This window comes from Agelaius phoeniceus, chromosome 18 (genome assembly GCF_051311805.1).
Source record: "Agelaius phoeniceus isolate bAgePho1 chromosome 18, bAgePho1.hap1, whole genome shotgun sequence".
NCBI classification, from domain to species: Eukaryota; Metazoa; Chordata; class Aves; order Passeriformes; family Icteridae; genus Agelaius; species Agelaius phoeniceus.
The window spans coordinates 10,323,520-10,338,970 of NC_135282.1; the positions used below are offsets into that span (position 1 = coordinate 10,323,520).

The 15,451-nt window shown below is 38.7% G+C and overlaps 1 protein-coding gene across 10 annotated transcripts in view; it reads right to left on the reverse strand.

Moving 5' to 3' along the window:
- CIT (citron rho-interacting serine/threonine kinase) overlaps positions 1 to 15,451 on the reverse strand; it is a 53,813-nt gene that overhangs the window by 18,116 nt on the left and 20,246 nt on the right. For 9 of the 10 annotated variants that reach the window (XM_077187629.1, XM_077187622.1, XM_077187630.1 and 6 more), the window contains 6 exons: positions 14,640 to 14,756; positions 14,091 to 14,200; positions 11,386 to 11,560; positions 9,938 to 10,135; positions 7,720 to 7,773; positions 192 to 389 (listed from right to left, as the gene is read on the reverse strand). In XM_077187629.1, coding sequence (XP_077043744.1) covers positions 192 to 389; positions 7,720 to 7,773; positions 9,938 to 10,135; positions 11,386 to 11,560; positions 14,091 to 14,200; positions 14,640 to 14,756 — 852 coding nt within the window. The remainder of the gene's footprint in view (positions 1 to 191; positions 390 to 7,719; positions 7,774 to 9,937; positions 10,136 to 11,385; positions 11,561 to 14,090; positions 14,201 to 14,639; positions 14,757 to 15,451) is intronic. The other variant, XM_077187626.1, reaches the window with a different exon arrangement.

Here is a 15,451-nt window from a genome sequence, read left to right on the forward strand (position 1 = left end):
ATCGCTAAATAAAATGTTGTAAAAACACGATGGGAAATGCCAAAACTTTCCATTCACTCAGCTGCCCTGGGAAGGAAGGCTTAAATGCCATTGCCCCCAGAAGCATCATCACTTCTTATGGGTTTCCAGATGTAAAAGGAATTTTTGCCAGCTCCCACCAAGGGCTCCTGATCAGACCTAGAGAGCCTTACTTGTTTCTGGCTGGTCAGCTGCATCTCCCTCTCGGTGATCTCCCGGCGGAGATGATCGACCTCACTCCGCAGCTGCACAACCTCGTCGTTGGCCCCCGAGGCCTCGTCCAGTTGTTTGGACAGGAAGAAATTCTGGTTGTTCAGCTCTGCATTGTCTTCAGTGAGCTGGTTCAGCTGCTCTTCCAAATCTGAAATCACCTAGAAAGAAAAGTAAATTACATGTGAGTAAGCACAGGTTTTTGAAATCATCCATCCTTCTTCTATATAACTGGGGAGATTAATCAATTCACACAATTATTGATTGCCAAGCTTTTACATTTTTTCTAATTCAAAAAAGGGGCAGCATTATAGTGGTAGATATTTTTACATAGTAATGTACTTGGATTAGGAGTTTTAGAAAATAGTTTGTTTTTTTTTTTTAAATCTGGTTCAGAGCATAAATATGCTGCAATGTAATTTATTATTTGAGAGACCTGTCATAGTTAAAGCACTGGATTGGGAGCCAGGAGTTCTGGCTGGATTCTCAGCTCTGCTGCTGACTTACAGTGACCTTTTTTGCCTCAATCTCCCCCAAGTGCAATGAGGCTAATCACTCTCAGAAAGGCTTTCAAAGTGTGGTACTGAAGAAAACAGATCAAGAGGTGCAGTGGAGGCAGTGCAACCTGATGGATATCCCTGGGAATTGCTTATATTATTATTTGTAGCAGTGGGTATAACCAGGAAAGGCAGAAAAATGTTAAGAAATACATTCTATCAAAGTAACAGCATTATGGATGGCAGCTGGGTACACAGGAGGGAAGAAACCAGTGTGGTAACACAATATGGAAAATCAGTGAAAAGCCAAAACTCAACAAGGCCTTTGCCAAAGTGGGAGCATCCATTTGTTCAGTCAGCACTAACTAAAAGCTTTCAACCACAGTCCCCTCCAATTGAAAGACAAATATAAACAACAGTGGGCCATTTTCACAGTTGGTTTTATGAATGAAAGGCCTGAACACTGGGTGGATGAATTTGTACCTCCTCCTAATTCAAAACCAACATCATCACAACAGAAGAGAAAGAAACCTCAGTAATCTTGAAATCAGCTTAATAAAAAGAATTTCAGAAACGGGTAAACTCTATACAATTCACATTCAGCTCTTCAAAATATGTTCTAGAGGCTCTTTTGCCTGGATGTCAAAGAAAAGTGAATAAGATACTTCATTAAATGGGGAAAAATAAAATCTCAGAGCACAGTTGGCCACACATTCAAATGTAAATGTTCCAATTTCCTACAGAAACCAAGGACTTAAATATCTAAAGCAGTAGAGGATAGAGCACACAGCTCTTCTCAGCTCTCTGGAAAGATGACAACCACTTCTTTCTGAAGAATCTGTAATGCATATTTTGGCAGCCTTTTACCATGCCTCTCCTAGACCTAAATTAACAGTATTTGGTTTTTAAACTGTGAGCAGGAAAAGTCCAACAGCCATTACTCCCTGCTGGGTGAAGGGGGGTTCCTGCCACCCATATGTTCAGGGTCAAATCAAGATGATTCACACTTCCAAACACAACATTTCTGAAGAAATCTGATCATGTGCTTCTTTCTGAGCACTCTCGCTGCCCTATTCAAAATACACATTTTCCCCTGCATTGTTTGCAGCAAGCTTTCAGAGGGGGCAGCCTGGGTTGTAAGGACATGTTAGTGCCTATGCTGCTACAGAAATAAGGACTTAGATTTGTTTATACAAACAAAAAGGAGCAAAAGAACATTTGTTTTCACAGTGCTTTACCTACTGCTCTTACGACAGCTGATATCTCTACCAGATCAGAAACTCACTTTTTCTTCCATTTCTTTTAATTTTATGTTTAACCACACCATGTATCAAGGCAGTTTCAAGAAATATTTTATACATTCATGGTTTCTTCCACATCTATTTTATATACTAGTACAAGTAAATTTCTATTAAAAAAATATTAAGCTAGTTTTGAAATACAAGAAAATTGAGATGAGGGAAACACAAAATGGATAAAGTAATAGGCAGAGTTAATATGTCCAACTACATAATTAATTATTAAAACTGGCTGTATTTCAAGTTGATTTTATTCCTTAAGGGCTGGAAGCTGAGCTCCTATTTTCTTTTATTCTAGGTTCTGAGATTTTGACTTCTTTCCCTGAATACAACTAAAATTAAACCAGATCATATTATATTTCACTGCTATATTTTATCTAGTAGGATATTTCTGGAAAACTTCAGACAAATAACAAAGCAGTTAACAAAGAAGGATTCCAGAAGATGTGACATGATTTCTTTCCTTCTTCTAACAGTGTATTTACTGACTATTCCAAAATACCTTGGCTTAAATTCCAACTATATTAAAACCTAGATAATGTAATCTAGATAGATTTTTTTTTTTACGAGAGAAAATTTATTCCTCTTGGTACAATTTGCCATTTTTCATGGGGAAGGGGGGATGTTTTTTAACACATCCAATAGCTATCTAGAGCTATGTATAACCCAACAGGATTAGAGAGTTTATTAACACTGAAAGCCTAAAGAGTAATGGGTAATGCTGACACAGGAAAATGGGATGTAGTGTGATATACATGCCTGTCCTGGGGATCAACAACAGCAACAAAAAGAAAAAAAAAAAAAGAAAAAAAAAAAAAAGAAACAAGAAGAAAAAAGAAAAACCCACCAAAAACAGATTAAAAAAACCCCACATACCTGGAAAGATTTAATAGCTTTAGATATTTTTCTTTTCAGTTAAGGAAATCCCCAGGCAAAAAAAGAAAAGCCCCAAAAAACCCCAAACAAGACAACCAATTCTGAGCTATTCTCAGGTAAACGTGAAGTGTATTAAAGAGAAGTCAGTAAGAAAATGCTATTATGTCCTTTAGAAACCCATAATATAATTAGAAAAATTTTCACATTTTAAGTTTATAAATTAACCAAACACTTGAAACCTTGGAAAAGCAATTCTAGACAATCTAGACAGCCACTGTATCTGTGCCACTGCATCACCACTCAGAGCAACTGGAATTTTCTCCTCTATTTATGCACATCTTCATCACAACTAATCCATAAACCAGAGATATCATCTAACTACACAGATTGTTCACTGCACACCACATCTAAGGACACAGCTTATCTTTATCCTGATGCAGAGGACTGTATCTCATTTTTAAATATTGCAGAGCAACCCAAGCACAGCAGCTCCTCAGCAGAAGGGGCCATATCCAGCATAATTCCCTCCCCACTGAATAATCTGAGGAAAGCAAAGTATTCCCCTGGTGAGGCTGAGCAGATTCACAGCTGTTACCTCTGGTCCTACAAACCTCTCCAGCCATGGATTAAATCAAATATCAGAGCAACAAACAGTCAGAGCCATGATGATTTGGTTTGCACACCAGATAAAATGTACTGACTTTAATCCATATGCTCCACATACCAAAACCACAGGCACAATAATGAGGAAAATGAGAAAAATCAGGAGTTTTATTTATATACTAGTAACTGCAGCTTGTAAACTTCCCCACACTCTATTCCTTCATAAAGGTGTCTCAGTTCTCAGTTGCCATCAGCAAACATGCAGAAAAATGTTAGGACACAGCAAGGAAAACTATTTTGGGATGCTATCAGCAGTGTCTTATTTGGAGTTTAATGTAATTCCAGACTAATAGTGTTGCTCTATCCATTTCCACTCCTCCCCATCCCCACTAATCTTTACCAGAAAGCCACCTGTCAGAAGTAAATAGGAAACAAGAAAAAGCTGTCTCTCAGCCCCAAATTATTGTGAGAAGGAAGTGAGAGCAGAGATCAGACTCCTTTTGTCTTCACCTACTGCCTGAGACAAAGCTTTTCAGGCAGAGAAATCCCAACACTGGGAGGCCCAGGCTCTCCAACAGGGCTCCAGACAGATTGTATCTCTCCCTGTTCCATCAATACCTGACAATGAATCCCTCACTTTCCTCCCCTCTCCATTGTCAGACAATATCTGTGCCTTGAAACACACCTTAAACATGGATCTCAGTCTCCAACAACTCTCCATGGTTTATCCTGAGGGACATCACCCACTGGACACTGCCCAGACTGCACTCCTCTCCTCCCCTGTGCTCCTGTCCTAGGTCCCAGAAGATGAGCTGCCTCTCCCAAGCAGGAGCCTCTTCCTCAAATGATGATGATTTTATCCACAGTGAAGGTCTCATTAACCTCTCACAACAATGCCTTAGAAGTCTCTGATTTTTTGTCAGGCTACAAAAACTACAAAACTCCATTTCTGCCTGTAACTGGTATCTGCCATCATATTTTCTGTGAAATGGGAATCAAGGATAACCCCTTCCACTCAACAGGAATTTTACTTTTTAAAAAAATTTTTTTAAGCCATATAAAAGTTTTTGCCTGGGTATTAGCCTTGTCACAGTGGGCAAGATTCCTTTACTCTGAAACACAATTTAGCATCAAAGTAAAATCTCTGAGTATTATTTTGGAAGCTCATAAGAACACAACTTATGTCAACTCATTGAGCCAATGTGGAATCAGGATCTTAGACTGAATTTAGCAGGAATTCACACATAACTAAAATTATACCTGTCTGATGGGCTCACAGATTTAATGCCTCAGTATCCAATCTCTTGCACAAGTGCAGAGCAAGCCTGATAATGTTTAAGACTGGAACACAAGATGATGACAAAAGAAACTCAAGAAGGGAAGATAAACCTTGTTTTATTGGGGAAGACTTGAATAAATGGAAATGCAATGTCCAATTAGGAATAAGAAATTCCACTCATTGCTAGAGTAAAAGCAACAGCCTGTACCTGAAAAACCCAGGTGGTTCACATGGTGGTTCTCTGGTATTTTCCTAAGCTGAGGGCAAGGCTTTTATAGGACTATTTCCTGCTAAATATTTAAAGACTTTAATTCATGTTTAATGGAAGTTTCCTTTTGGAAACAGTTCTATTATTATTTAGATAATTTAGTTGTATTTTTAAGTTTAAACATGCTGGTGATCTCAGAACAAGCTACATTTTGGAGGTATGTGGAAACAACTGACAAATGTGTAAACTTTCCTATTTAAGAATGCCTTTTATTTCTAGATCTTGCTTTGATTGCCTGGAAAATAGTTTTAACACTCAAATGGGCCATTTATTTCATAGAATAAATGTAGGGAACTAGTTCTCCCTCAGCAGATTTGCTGGATGAGCTATCATTGTGAGAAGGTTGTGATAAGAATGACTCTGTGTGTTCCCATGAGCACGTGTGTGTTCAGCAGGTACCACAAGCCATAATTTTTGCTGTAATTATGTATCCTATTATTTCTTGCTCAACTGAGTGACAGAAAGCATGAAAAAGGAGAACCTGAAAATGCTTCCTAGGTCAGAGACCTCAGCAAAAGGAAGACCAAGTGTGCAATGAGGATACAAGGAAAGCAGACACAGCCTTCTCTACAATCAGAAGCTGTGACCTTTGTGAAGCTAGAGAAACAGGAACAATACCAAAGAAAGTAGATTAAGTATTTTTATTTATCTTTTGAAGACCGCAAAAGTACTGAAGTAATTCAATTTTTTAATATTTTTTCCTGTCTAATCTTATTTTTGTAATTCTTATGCTGTTTGGGGGTTCTCAATAAGATCAAATAAAAAGTAATTCCCTACCAAAGTTTGCCAGACTAGCTCAAGGAGTTTGTGTCAGCTTAAAAAGGATCTCTCTTGAGAACCTCCTGAAAGAATAAATCCATCCTTTATCAGGCTGTATAAGTAGCAGCATATTACAATTATTCCCTTGAAGTGTTGTTGGGTTTTAAAAGGAGTATAAATTCTAATCACCTTCAAGTGGAGTCACATGGTCACCAAAAAGCACAGCCTGCATCATACTGGTACCATCAGATAAAAATGAATTTGGAACATCTGGTTAAAGCAGTGCAATTAGCATTTCTTGACCCTCACTGGCAACAGAATATTGCCCTGATTTCCTCATTCCTCAGGCAGGATGGACAGCCAGGAGCAGTCATAGCACACAACATGAAATTATCTGTCTGGTCAATTAAATTATACATGCATTCTCCTGGGCTGCAAAGAGAATGTACCATGGGCATGCATTATTCATTTAGGAACTATTTAATTAATTTCTTATTGATGAGGATGTCTGATTCCACTTATCCCACTGGAGGGCCTTACAATGCACAACACTTTTACAAGTCCTTTGAAGCTCTTGACATTCTGGAAATGTTATGGGTCATTCTTACTGCTGGAGCTTGTTCCCCACACTCAGAGCTGAAGTGTCACTGGATAATGAGTTACAGCTCTGCAAGGCTGCTGACCCTGCAGTGAACAGAAGCCACAGAGTTTCCACACCTGGCTTTTCCCTGCATGGAGATCACAAAAGTGTTTTCAGAGAAAGCTGTCACTCTGAATGAAAGGCAAGATCCAGAGCAACAGGAGATAGCTCTGGATGTAAGATCTATGATGACACATGGGGAGCTGGACAGTCAATCTAAGAAAATGAGGAAGGGAATAGAAAGTGAAGTTTCTTGTGTAGGATTTCTTTTAGACAGAGGTTAAAGCACTTTGGAAAGCTGTACTTCCTCACTTCTTCCTATCTAGATATTCCATGGCCAGAATAACCCCCTTGCTTAGTGCTAAAGAGCAAGTGAGGAAAACAGAATGATTCTCATGCTGAAAAGATATTTTAAAATAAGATGAAAACTGACACATTAGAGACTTACTCCTACAGCATGAAAAATTACATTTGAGGAAATCACTGGCAGCAGGGAAACAATCAAGATAAAAAGTCCCAGCAATTAAGCCCTGCTCACAGTGTGGGGTAGAGAGAAAAAGCCCAGAATAATTTACAATCACAGCTGACCAGAGGACTGTGGTCCTTATCCAACACCTGTGTAATTCATGTCACTGGAAGGCAGAGACTCTCCCTCACTTCCATGAACAAGTGTGAAGATAGTGTCAAACTGCAAGAATCCCTGTGGATAGACAAAGGCCTTTTACATCTCTCCTGGACTGATGAAATGAATCTGAAAACATGTCAAAGATATCAAGCAACAGAAGGTGAAAATTCAGATCCTGGAGTTCTCTCTGCTGTATGTCAATGTATTATTTGGAACCTTAACACTTCTTGTTTCTTCAAACAGTGTTAAAATCCTCCTTAAAACCCACTCAGGCCTAGATCTACAATGCAGCTCAGAATTTGGACAGGTAGATCTTTTCTTCTTGTGAGCAGAAAAGACCTTCATGTACAGTAATTTTTTGCAGCTGCTGCACCATTCTTATTAGCTGCACTGCAATGAGATATTTTAATTTACTTTCTTCTCCAAAAAGAAGAACAGTGACAATTTCATGATCAGACTAAAACCTCCAAATTGAGGTTTACCTGAAACCTAAAAGAAATCCAATCCAATCCATCCAGCTCCTACTAGCACCTTGAAGCCAGAAGTCCACATTATGAACTAGTGTCATCAAGGATTGAATGAGGAAATTGTTTGTTTCATTATCCTTAATTTCAAAATAATTCAATGATCTGTATTTAATACTCACTGTGCAGCTATTACGAAGGGCTTCAAATTTACGCTGGATTTCATCTCTATGTGCCTAAAGGAGGTAAGAAGTTCATCATCAATTTTTCATACATTAGAATTCAAGAATGCTGTTGCTAAACAAACTGCAGAACAACCTACCAGCAAGCAAAGTTTGGAAGGCAGATGCTGCAGGCTATGAAAGCACTTTGCAGTGGCAAAGAACTGATTAGCAAAAGTCCCATCCTACTTATCAAAATACACTTCTGCTCCCAACTCTGAAGTGCTTTAGGAAAATGTACAAGCTCAAGAATGGAATTATGCAACAGGTTCCATCTGAAATGGGCACCAGAAGACTTGTTGATCCCATGTTAAGTTTTTACATTCTTGACATTTTAATTTGAGTTGGTTTTATTTCCATATTTGGTGTTTCATAGAAAATAAACACTGCACACAATTTAATGCTTGCAAAGAAAAACTATAGTGATGTATAATGCAAGCTACCCCAAACAGCTCTGCCAATCTACCTGAATCCTACCATAAAGTCACATTAAAGCCTGAGCCTCTCTAAAAAGCAGCAATAAAACATAAGAATCAATTCTTTGGAGGACAGCATCTAAAGTACAGAAAAGTTCAAACACTCATATTAAAGAATGCAGTATTGCATGCACCATTTTTATCCCCTAATTTACAAGCAAAGCATGACAAAGCAAAAAGTTCTTGTTTCAGCCTCGTGGCCTCTCAAAATTCAAAGTGATTTAACAAGTGTCTAATGTCATATGCTATCTGAAAACTTAACAAAGGAAAGGTTACTGCTGAAGCACATCCAGCCACCTTTCTTCATTCAGAACATTTTCCTTAGAGCCAAGAGACTAAACAGGAAAAAAACCATTCAGCAGATGTCAAATATGAGTGCTTAAAAGCTATCTTACCACAACAGGCAATGTGAGAAATAAAAGTATGTAAAAAACTCCATGGCAGGAATAGTCCCAAGCCTGCTTGGCTGGAGTGTCTGACAGCAGCTGGTCCAGCACTACCAGTTTGCCCCATTAACTGGAGCAATAACTGAGTGAACACAGGTCATGAATATTCATCTGTTTCACTGCTGGGTAAGGATCCCAAGTGCATTGCCAGCCCCCTGGCAGTGATAGTGGCTGTTATGCAAAGCTTTCAGCTGGGAAGGGACTGCCTCAGTTCTCAGCCATAAGAACCCAATGCCATTTCTATTCAGTTATTCTTAGGCCTCGATGCTGTTGCTGCACTTGCCCAGCCTGTGCCCCCTTTAGAACTGAGAGAATGGTTCTGCCATTCATCTGCCCAAAGCATCAGCATAATACCAGTGCCCATGCCAGCTGAGGCCCCTCCCCTCCCAAAAACCAGCAATGGCAGCAATGTTCAGAACAGTTCTTTGATTAAATGCCACTGGAGCACATTTTCAACACTTCCAAATCACAGGATTTGAAGGTCATTTCAGGCTGCTGCTCAAGGGGGGGTTAGCTGGTAGCAGGTCAAACTCTCTACCCACAACTCCGGGAATCTTTTTGTGGAGGAAATATTTCTTAGAATCAAACAGTTTGAAAGCATCCTTTTGTGCTCAAGAGACAGCAACCAGCAGCATATAATCTAGAACTCCATTTACAGGGATTGGGGTGAAAGAGGGTGGCAGGACTTGAACTTGGTTTTCCTTTCTATCACTCACACACCTCACCAGACACACGTGACAATTTTTAATGAAACTAGCATTGGAATAAAATTATGTGTTAGAAGACTCTCCCTAGGAATTTGGTGGGAGAATTTGGTATATATACCCCTGAATTTGGTATATATACTCCTGAATAAGTATCCTCAAAGCAGGGTAACTGATAGGAAGAAAAAAATCATCAAAACATTTATGACCATCAAGTACTTCCAAACTCATGAGCTATTATTTCAATAAGTAAATCACAGAGTTAACCTCCTAACAATACCAATTTCAGATGCAACTTTCACCTCAAAACAAAAGTAATGATGCTCCTACAAGCCATCTGTCAGTTTAGGCAGCAATGAACCATTACTAGGAACTCTTCAAATGGTTAAAGGCAAAATTTGACATTTTAGCCTATCAACACAAGGCACAATTCATACCCATTTCTGAAAATTAAAAATTGGATCATATGAATTCCTTTTATCCTCTTTATGAAACATGCACCTACGTGACTCTAGTGTGCATCTGCAGCTCACAGACAAGTGCCAGGGCTCACCGTGAGGGCTTGGATCTCCTCCTCTGCCTCGGCCGTGGTCTCCTCCAGCTCGGTCTTGGCCTCTCGGAGTTGGTTCTCCAGGGCTGTCCTTGCAGCCTGCAGCCCAGTGATCTGGGATTCCCTCTCCTGCAGGGTCAGCTGCAGCTCTGTCAGCTGCCTCTTCAGCTCCAGCTTTTGTTCTTCGTGCTCTAGGCTAACCTGAAGGAAGTCACAGTAGTACCCAAGTGTGAGTTACTAACGAAGGCATGACAGGCAATGGGGTCTTGTTTCAGAAACCACTTTAAGATGCCATTGCCATGTCTGTTCCCAAAATCACATCCTGGCACACTGCTTAAATCAAGGACACAGTTTTGTCTACTCCCTAAAATCTACTGATTTTTTGGAAAAAACAACCTGGCATTTTGAAGCAACAAGGGCACAAGAATAGTTCCAGCTGAAACTCAAACGTATCAAACACTGATAAGAAATGTTGAAGTAGTTTGTGATGAACTTTCTTCACTGAAGCTAAGAGTCTCTAAGGATCTTTATTTGGGAATCTCTGGGCATACATTACATACATTTTGCAATTGACTTCCATGTTTCATCTTCCCTTCAGATTCCTTTTAAAGAAACCCACCAGCTCATCTGGCTCTGGATGGCTTCTGATGAAGGCTTTCTTGCAGCACACAAAGGGATAAACATGTCACTCCAGGGAGAAGAAATAAACAACTAAACCACATCTCAGTTTTCAGAATCAATTCCAAACCTTAGCATCTTCTTCAGGCTCCCTGCTATCCCAAGGGAATCTGTCTGTTGTGCTGGAGATGTGTGACAAGGCTGTCAGAAACCTTATATGGTCTCAGTCAGCTTCTGGCCAAAGTAGGACAGGTTGGTTGTTCAACAGCCTCAGCTGAAGGCAAGATTTCAGCCTTAGCTGAAAATTAGTGGACTGAGACTGGAGAAGAATTTGTAGAACCAAACTAGTTAATACAACATTAAAACTGAAGCACAGCTCAGAGATCTTTAAAAGAGTATATTTCCATATCACTGTTAGGTTTTCTTTCCAGAAAACTCTGAAAATGGTGCATGAAGCAGCAGGTTCCTTTTTTCTTACAGCAATTCTGCTGTATCCTTTGCTTTCTAAGCTCTAGACTCTAAGGCTACAGGTTATCTGTCTGGTCATTGCACATTGCTGAGCTATTATACTCTATCCAGACACTATTATAAGGGTATTGTACAAACAAACACAGAAATAGAATTCTGAAAAAGCAAGATGATCTAAAAGCTTAGATTCAGCATGACAAGTCCTTAATACTTACATTTACCTCCTTTTTAATGAGCTTTTTTTTTTAAATTACTAATACACCTTCAAATCCCACTACAAGAAGTTAATTCTAGTTCTCATTGCATTCACAAAATGGGGTGCATTTAGGAAAGTTTGTTGAGAGGGATCAGAGCCATGTTTTCACCTCTCTCAGCCGTGTCTCCAACTCCAGCAGGCGGTTCTTGTCAGTGTGATCTTGGTGACTCATCTTTTCCAATTGTTCTTCTAATTTTCGATTCTGGGCTTCCAACTTTCCAGCTTGTGTTTCCAAGTAGAACTTCTGTTGCCTGAGCTCTGAAATCATCTCCTCTTGGGCTTTCCTGATAGGAGAAATGCACAAGTGACAAACCCAAAATGACCTTAACATGTGTCCTTCCACTGGGGTCAAGTAAGGAATACAAAAGTTTCCTGTGAAGTTAAATTCATGGCTTAAATTCCACATCCCAGCTAAAAATAAAAAAAAAATAGTGTATTCATCAGCATATGCCCAGAGCACTAAAATTCCATATTTGCCAGTTGCACAGACAAATGAATCTTGTAGAGGGTAATCTATAATTTAAGGTACAATTAATTCTACGCGTTTCATCAGTTCCTTGTCACATTTTTTTCTATAGGGGAAATATAAATTCTGAGAGTTGCTTTCTTAGAGTTTATTTCCATGAGACAAGAGGAACTCCGTGCTTTAGGATTGGGGGTAGTGTGTGTGGGTTGTTTTGTTAGGGGCTTTTGAAAGTTGTAATGCACATAAGAATTGACCTACACTGAAGTGAAGCTTTTGCTGTGCCTGATCAAAGTCTTAATCCACAAACTGAACAAAAATAATTACTTGTTCTCATAAGAATTTTGAGAGCTGGCAATTATTAATTATTATTATTTGAAATAGACACTCAAAAAAAAAAAAAAAGTCTTTCTGCATTATTTACAGTTCCTGGAATTGTGTTATCATGCATTGGAAAATTCTGCCTCATAGAGTGCTTTCTACTTAGAAACCTCACAAAGCCCTACATATATTAATGAATTAATATTTTAAGAAGTTCACTGTGAGATAAGCTGTTATTAATCCTATCCCAGAGAAATTATGTGGGTTGCCCAAGATCAAATAGGAAGACTTAACAAAACTAAAAATAGGACTTAAGTCTTCTGACTCACATTTCTGTGCATTCCAAGCAAAGCACCCTTTTACCCTCTGTTTTTTTTAATTTACCTCTACAGATTATTGTCAGCCAGAACTGTCAAATGGTGTTATTTCATTTCCTGCTGTTTACTGGGCTATCTTCTCAGGAACCTGATAATCATTGGTTTCCTCAGATACTGCTGGAACAAAGCTTGCAGAGCTCCCCTCTCCTCTGAAGAGTTTAATCACTAGCTCTCCTCTTGATGCATGCTCAGATTAGCTGCAGCTTTTGTGGGTTCAAAATGCAGTCCAACAACAATTTATACATTTTCAACAGCCCAATTCACAAAATAAGCACAAATTCATTAACTAACTGCATGCATAATTAAGCAATTTTCTCTCAAAATGTTGCTAATTCTGTACTGTCTCCTACCAATCCTGCAAAGTTCATCATTTGACAAAATGTCTCTCAATAATCTATTTTAAATGGTATGTTAAAACATTATTATATGTTTTTCTTGTTTTCTGTGGCTCTCCAGTCAAGGATATGGCTCCCAGAGGTTGCTTTAAGTCCTTAAACTCAGTTCAGCACCCATGACTGAGACATTCAACCTTCCATACACTGAACAGCTCCACCTCAAGACATTTCTGTTTATTTTAGATTGAAGGTGAGTTATGGCTTTTGCTGCCTCAACAAACTCCCTGGGTGATTAACAGGAGGTCATCTGGAGCATTAAGCAGCACAATTAAGTTCCTCAGTTATTTCTGTGAATATTTTTGGCTGCTAAGGTTAAAATAAATTGCAAGATATTTGAAATGCAATGAAAATTGGAGCCATTACATATCTGAAGGCATAATGACCACAAAAAAAAGGAATGAAACCAAAGCAAGTCTTTGCCAAAATTCATCCTTGTCTGATTCTATTCAATATTAGAGATGAATCTATTCAAGTGCTTCCCACAAAGGCACTGCCTGATGTTGGATCCAGCAGCTGATGGACACTGTAACCTTTGTGCAAACCAAGCTGGTGAATCTCTGAACTCAGTAAGGGCAAATTCTGTTTTAGCCCTGCCCTGCAGGAGGTATCAAACAACCCATGCTTTTCCTACACTTGAAGTAGAACACCTCTCAGTCATTTATAAAGGAAAAACAGCATTGGAAGCATAAGGAATCTCAGCTAAAATCCAAAGAAAAATAAAGTTCAGGCAGACAAAAGGATCTGAAACGGAAGAATTCAAAAACATGCAGAGAAATTCTTGGCTTAAAAATCTAGTGTTCTTCCTTGTCTCCTCACCCATCAAGGCATGATGAAATGTTTGTGAGTGAAGAGTGTTTAATGTTTTCAATTTCAAAATCATGTGTCAGGGGAACTGAGTAAAATATAAATCTATTAGCAATGTTTATGTTTAAAGAAGGAATGTATGCTTCTCCAGGGGTATTTTAGACATCAAATTATTATTTCATTTAACATATCTGGCAAACCTACACAAATCACCTGCCTTAGGAAATGCTCCAAAGTAAACACTGTAATACAAACCAATTTTCCCAGTCATGTTTGAGAAAACACAAAATCCACAGCGAGCCCCAACTATTTGAAGAAGGGAGCATATTTTTGAAAGGTTATCAGTGAAAAACAAGCAGGGAGCAGAGCAGGCCTGCAAAAAAGAGCCCCTTTTACACGGTGAATCAGAGAATCACTTCAATTGGAAAAGGAGTGACAGAGCTGCCACACTTACATGTTCCTCTGGGTAAAGAGGCTGCTATTTGCTGCCAGTTTGTTGGCCTCAGACAATTCCACAATTCTCTGCTCCAGTGACCTGATCTTGGAATCCATTGCATTGATCATCTGAAACACAGCAGTGAGCCTTTGAGACTGCACAACGCGAGCAGTTACAAAAATAAAGTTTATTAAAAAGTCTGAACTTTTTCCAGAAGCAAAAAAGAACTAAAAGAGAACTGATCAAATGGCCAAAATGAGCAACACAAATGCAATTACTGGAGCTATTTGCAGCTGCTTGCTACTGCTTTAATGTTAGGAAAAAGCAACCATTATCAAGACCCAAAATGAGGGGTACACAGCAAGCTGCATGGCTTTTAAAAAGGAAATATTCTTGAAGACACTCTGAATTTAAAAAAAAAATCTCTTAAAATTCATATTAATCAATGAATTTTTTTCAAAGCAGCTCAGCAGCACTACAGAACCTCAAACAAGATTATCTTGCTTGAAATCAGCTTTAGAAAGCTGCTCTTCAAACAGCTTTGATTTCCAGCTCAACACCACATACCGCCTTCTGTTCAGCCAGAACTTTGCATTTCTCACGTGCTTCTTCTTCATGTCTTCTGAGCATATTCTCAAGTGCTTCCTTATCTGCAAGATCCTTCTTCATCTGATTTTCCAACACCTAAATGAAGACATTTCTTTTGTCTAAATTATATCTGTTTCACTGGGCAAAGGGCAAGCAGAAAGAAAATCATCAATATAGATTTTTTTTTAGTAAGCAATTGGTCATATCTCAAGCAAAATTAAATCCATGATGCAATTGCATGAAATCCATGGAAGAGCAAACTCCAAAAAGAGCACTCTCTCAGTTATCTCTGAAGACTGAATTTAACAATACAATTTTATAGAGATATGGAGATATTGTAGGTATTTTATTTATTATTTTGAGTCATATAAACTGTGTTCAATAACTGTTTCAGCCTAATGCAACAGAAACAGAGAAAAGACTCTCTAACCCAACATGTACAGCTGAAGAAATAGTAAAGTGCCCAACCTTTGGCTGTCCTACCAACATGGCTCACAAATAATTTATAAGTTCCATAGGTATGGATGAGAAGGCAACTGAGACCATACAAATTCTTCCAGTCAGAGACAAAAAATCTAACAGCAAAGTAAAAAACTTCTTTTTGTGGCACAAACAGCTGACATTGGGAACAGGACTAAAGTAATGAATTGCTACATTTTTCTAGAAATGCATGTTGTGTATGTATGACCAGAGTTATAAATCAGTTGTTAAACTGAAGGTCTCTTCCTTTAAAGAAAAGTTTATCAAAGGCACAAATTCTGGACACCACAGGACGGGTTTTACTTTTCCAG